Genomic DNA, 6000 nt, shown 5'->3' on the forward strand with positions numbered 1-6000 from the left:
TCTCCAGACCCAAGCCCAGCAAGCCACCCGTCTCATTCGGCGCGTGGCGAACCGGTGCGCGGGTCTGCGAGACGAGAGCGGAACACTCTCCGCCTCACCCAAGCTTATATTACGAGCCGCACGGCGTACTCATTCCCCTACCACCCCTAAAGCAGAAGGAGCGAGACCGCATCAACGCGCTCCTCAGGAGCTGCACGAAGGTTGCCCTCCGCCTACCCTCCAGCACCTCTACTACCCGGCTCCTCAACCTCGTACCCACAACACGTTTGAGGTGCTGACAGAAGCCATCCTAACAGCACAGCTGACTCGCCTGTCGAGTACCGCGGCAGGCCGCACTCTACTCTGTCAGCTAGGCATCACCCCGACCACCCATCCTACCGAAGGCGTTCCCCTACCTCCAGACCTACGCTCCCATCTCATCATCCTTCCAATCCCTAGGAACATGCACCCCGAGCACGACGGAGAAAGCAGGACAGCCCGCGCCAAAGCCCTGCACAAGTTCTACGGGGACAGTCCCGAGGTAGCCTACGTGGACGCGGCAGCATTCTCGTCGGGCTCCCGCATGGTTCTCGCTGTCACTAATTCTCAGGCCCGACTAATCGCATCAGGACCCGTCACCACAGACTCATCGGAATTGCAGAGGAAGCGGCCACAGCACTCGCTCTTGCCTCCACCTCTGCCACGAGAATTATCTCCGACTCAAAATCCGCCCTATCCAATTTCGCCAAAGGGTTGATATCCCGCACAGCGGCTCGGTTTCTACGCTTCTGGCACCCCACCCACCGCGTAATCCTTATCTGGACCCCCGAACACGCAGGCCTCCCGGGTAACGAGGAGGTCCACTCCCTCACCCGAGGTCTCACTTTCCAGGCCGGAGTTGGACGTCCTCCGCCATCCCGGGAGCTTTACGTTCAAAGATATCCTTGCCTACTAGCGAGATACCCGGCGCGTTTACGCACAGCCGGCTTCCTCCCTAACCTTATCCCAGGCCTCCCACTGGCGCCGACCCCAGACCCCAACTGCTTCCTACCCTATTCTCCTTCATGCCCGCTACCCTGATCTATTCCTTTCTTCTTGTAAGCTCTGCGGGAAACCGGGAGACTTCCTTCATGTCCTCCTCACATGTCCTGCCTTCCCACACCCTCCATCCCCCACCACGGCGGAGTCATACTGGCAGACTCCCCTGGCCAGCTCCGCTGCTGCTGACCAGCGCCGGATAATTACCGATGCCCTGAAACGGGTAGCCCTCCAAGGGTTGTCCTTTGCCCTGTAAGGACGGCGCCCTAAGGGATGCCTAGTGCCATGTTAGGGGGTTTGCCCCTCTCGGTATTTGGCAATAAATGTTTCCACCACCACCATGTATACATCGCTCTAAGGGCGACAGATGGCGCCAGGGGCCGGTTAGCTGCTCGCACGACTGCCGCGTCAGAACCAATCAGCGCGTGCGCACTGGTGGCGAGGAAGGGGATCACGATAGCGGATCGCGCTATGCTAAAACTCAAGAGTTGTCAGGCCTAGCAGTGGTGGTTATGCTGACGCAAAACGCACGTACAGGCAGTATGGTTGTTCCTAACCATCGCGACACCATCTGCCACACATCCCTCCTAACTCCCCAAGTCTTTTTTTGTCACATGAGCCAGCTGGACCGCACCACCGCAGGACGTTCACTCCATCCTCTTGTCTCGCCTAGCACGGCATGTCCCCCACCCCCGTTTATGACACCATAGCTGCAACTGCGCCCCCTTAACTTCCTGCGTAACCCACAAAGGTACTGATGGTTCACAACCTGCGCGTGGGTGGTGTAACAAAATATCTCCCCTACTCACCCGCCAAACGTGCTAACGTGTTTTTCCTTTTCCTCTTTGGCTGTCGTTAACTGCCCATGGACACCAGCGATCTTGGTATTGAAAAAAACTCTAAGCTGGAGCTTCTTTATTACAACTGCCTTGTCGTGTTCAGTTATGCAGTTCTTTAAGAGCGCCAACAAAAACAGCTGAGTACAGATTAGTCGGTGCAAAACTTTGGCATTACACTAAAGCCAGAAGTGCGTAAAACGGCACTAAACGACTCACTCATGTCCTTTTGCAGCTTGTAAGTGAGGGAGTAATGATTTCTCTGGAGTGATTTAAGGTTGCGACAGAGCAATTAGCTCCGAGGCAACGAGACCTGTGGCACTTTTTAGTCCTTCTGGGTTTCAGTGTAGGTCGCAACGTTAGTCTGATTTTTCATCATTTGGGAGGCCGGCCCTAAGAACAACCAGCGTACGTCATGTGCGAGCACAACCACAGCGATTTAACCATCGGAGTGATCCGAATGCAGCTCTCTGTTCAGAGCCTGCCCATTTTCACCTCCTATTTCGTCTTCGACTCGACGCAGCAGGCGCGAATGCACGCTAGTGGTGACCTCGTCCGGGGGCACCACAGCGCCCCTCACCCAGCCGCCGCAGGCGAACTCGTAGAAGTCCTCGCACGGCTCCATCGACGGCATCAGGCTCGAACGGAAGATGTCCACTGCGGAATGCGGCAGCAAGCAGGAACGCCTTTCTGGTATGAGCCGTCTCTAGCAGTTATCACTGGTTCCTTGAAATTGTTTATTAGCCCGTCGTGGTCACCACCGCGTGGTTTCGAAGACAGGCAGCCAACTTAAATTATAACATTTCCTACCTTTTCTTTTAACTTATCTATTCCGTTAACACTTGGATTCTCGGCTATTACGCTGTGCATCTTACTGTGAAAACAACACCTTGTTGAGGATGGGGGTGCCAGCCCATCTCAGGCCACCATTGTTGGGGATTGCGCTTCAGCGCCACCGGTGCCACCAGAGTTGGAGACGGAGGGGTCGTTGAGTAGACTGACTTGTTCAACAGCGCAGGTCCCGTCCCTGATTTACGATGTCAGACTCCGTTAAGAAGGGACGGCACCTGCGGTGCTGAACGAGTCAGCCTACTCAAGGGCTCGTCCGTCTCCAACACTGGTGGCCTGCGATCTGCTTGGAACCCCATCCTCAACAACCTACTAGACTTGGAAGGCTTGCATGCGCCGACGTGACGTCACGCAAGTAAGATGGTTCTGCTCGCGACGATCCTGGCACCGATTGGATCCTCCTCATTCCATACCACCGCCTGCACACTGCGCTTTGACTGTCTGACTGTGACTGACTTTGTGCTGCAACTTTGCTGTTCTATTTTTTTTTTGTTTTTTACTTCCATGCTTTTCCGTTTAAATTTAGATTTTTTTTTCTTTTGAGCTTGTAGCTCCTTTTCATATATCTTGAATTGGCTTTAAGCCGGTCAAAGCTTTGCTGGTTTGGGCAGCCTCTCTCTTTCGTTTATGCTGTTTTTTATACTTTTTTTAGAGGACCAATAAAAGGAGGCAGTGCGGGGGCCTACTCCGTAGTCTAGGTGGCCTTGGCCAGACCCAGTGTACAACGGCGACCGCTGCCATGTCGCAAGCGCTCAAGCTGCGACGCTTGTAATATGGACGTCGCAGTTGAATGGCTCACCGTAGTTACGGCACTCTTGGGAGTTGCAAGAGAGCGCCGTGTTGGTGTACGGGTTGTACGGGACCTCCGGGTGAGGGCAGACTGCGGTAGACAAGCGTACGTGAGTGAGTCGAAAAGGGGAGTGGGAACATATCCGCTTCGGCCGTTCTCTGTTCGCAGTTCGCAACAAGGTCTTGCGTAGAACGCCGCGATCGTTTCCTAGCGGCTAAGCGACTCCCAGGACTTACTGCGCATTTAACAGGAGATGAGTCCAGACGATACAGCAAGTTTAATTAAAAGGAAAGTTGCACATTCTATGTGCTACAGCTGCACTTCTGCGATCGGCACATATATTCTAGTGAAGGACTCTGAGAAAATAGACAGCATGAGTTTATGTACTGAAATATTAGTGCTTTAATTCACATTTTTGAACGGCATCTCCGCGAATCCTTTATGTAACGTCGTGTACACACGGACACTCAACTTATTTGTTTTGGGTTTCGCGGTTGCTGTTGGGGATCCGGATGCAGCTTATAGTTGGAACATGGCGCCAAGTCACGTGGCGCAATGTGAAGCCAGGCATGAGTAATGAATGCGCAAAATTGTTTTCAAGACATAGGTTTTTGCGCAGTGTCATCGACTGTGCGCACCGCGAAATGAGGCCGCTACTATTACGCTCACTTATCTGTATGAAAGCGCTCGGTGTAGATCGATCGCTCTCTTTTCTAGGGCCTAATATGGCGAATGCACATGCTGCTTAGTCGCTCTGTCCTAGCTTAATCCGCAGCGGTTACAACACTTTGCATTTTAAGAGAGCTGTGCTCAGCGTACGTTTCTTCCTGCTTGATTTGCAACCCCGATAGGGCCTAAAATGCGCTAACTTGTCTCCGTACTGACTTCACTGAGCCCCTAAAGAATGAGTTACCGTGTGTCGGTGTTTACTCATGAGGACGCGAATGAAATTGGAGAAATAATTGCTTTGAAAGGTGAGAGTATTCCGTGTTCTTCGTAAAAGTTTGAGAATTTGAAATTTCTCCTACAGTGGATAATAATTAGTGATTGGAAGGGTTAAAATACGACCGCTGCAGTGGGAGATCGAATCGCTAACTTGTACTTGTTGGCAGGATCCCACAAACACTGAACCGTCGCTTCGAGTATTGTGGGCACTTTTGAAGGTTTAGGCAGATATATTCAGTGCTCTCTGCTACACATGGCAGTAAATAGATTACACTCACCAAACTATTTGCCTCTATTTGTCCGGCCACAGATCTGCACTGGCACAGCTTCCGCAGTAAGGTCAATCACTCAGTCGCTCCTGCTTTTGAGAAGTTTCCCTCTGCCGTGCTACATTGTTCCGCTCTCAGAAGCGGTCTATCCAATTTAGGGTGAGTTGATAAGAGGTATTCTTCAAAAAACTTTGTGCGCTATAACAACTGTCACGGTCATTTCTTTGGCTCATATGGCTGCGAAATTTGTGAGAACCTTTTCTCTGCCGACTTGGCAGTAGTAGTAGTAGTAGTGGTAGTATAGTATTTGTGGGCTGAAGGAGGAGCGGCAACGGAGGCCGTATAATGTGCAAACCAAAGGGTGGTGGTTATTTGCAGCAATTAGACTGCAGGTTTCCAACGTTTGCACTACGTGCTCTCAAGAAATAGCTCAGAAATACCACCCTGATAGTTCCGCGTCTGTTCTCTATTTATGGCTCCCTCTTTTGATCCAGCACTGTTTCACTCACGCCAAGGTTCACAATGGAGCAAAGGCAGCCTCACAAAGCTTCAGCTGAACACTGTTTTGACCACACATCAAAAGTCATACTTAGAAATGGGTGCGGTGAGAAAACAGCGAAACGCGCGCAAATGAAAACGAGGCCGTTCGGTTCCCCGGCTCGCTTACTGTCTCTGCTCGCGAAGCACTTGAGCAAGATGATGGTCATGCAGATGAGCGTGATGACGATCAGCACAGCGATGACGGTGACGCACGTGTTGAAGAACGTGTCCGGCTGCTTCTGCGCGCTGCAGTGCAATACATGGTGAGGGAACGCCACGCTATTTCAAAGCGCAAGAAAAGCGGACAAGCATGCAGGAAGCAGAAAGCGAAACGACCCATGCTTTTATTTTGAGAAGGAGCAGGCCAATAATGCGCTTGTTACACATACAGGGTGTTTCTCCTAGGACTTACAAAATTATAAAAAAATAGACTTTCTGAGTTAGAAGAGCGGTTTTTTCGGCTTAGCATTGTCAGCGGTGAAGTACGTCAGAAAATAGCTAAGACGTGATAACTAGCAGGCTGGTTAATTAATATTGAAAAGTTAACTTTTTAACTCTTGCTTTAATGTTCTTTAATTACTGATTAAATAATATCTGTGTCAGTTTTTAGAATTTGGAAAATGTGGTTGCCCTCGGCGCTGTTGCCCAACAAATTTCGGCTACATCGCCCCAAAATGCATAAGCTTTTGGCAAGTTTGCAGGCAAAGCAATATCTTCAGTTCACGGAAATCGTCGAAAAAGAAAAAAATCCTAA

At 51.0% G+C, this 6000-nt stretch overlaps 1 protein-coding gene across 1 annotated transcript in view; it reads right to left on the reverse strand.

Moving 5' to 3' along the window:
• LOC144118824 (neprilysin-1-like) overlaps positions 1–5486 on the reverse strand; it is a 29206-nt gene extending 23720 nt beyond the window's left edge. Inside the window, exons 1-3 of the mRNA XM_077651626.1 lie at positions 5374–5486; positions 3502–3582; positions 2349–2510 (exon numbers count right to left, since the gene is read on the reverse strand). Coding sequence (XP_077507752.1) covers positions 2349–2510; positions 3502–3582; positions 5374–5413 — 283 coding nt within the window. The 5' untranslated portion in view covers positions 5414–5486. The remainder of the gene's footprint in view (positions 1–2348; positions 2511–3501; positions 3583–5373) is intronic.
• Positions 5487–6000: the final 514 nt, after the last annotated feature.

This window comes from Amblyomma americanum, chromosome 2, assembly GCF_052857255.1.
Source record: "Amblyomma americanum isolate KBUSLIRL-KWMA chromosome 2, ASM5285725v1, whole genome shotgun sequence".
Classification (NCBI taxonomy): domain Eukaryota; kingdom Metazoa; phylum Arthropoda; class Arachnida; order Ixodida; family Ixodidae; genus Amblyomma; species Amblyomma americanum.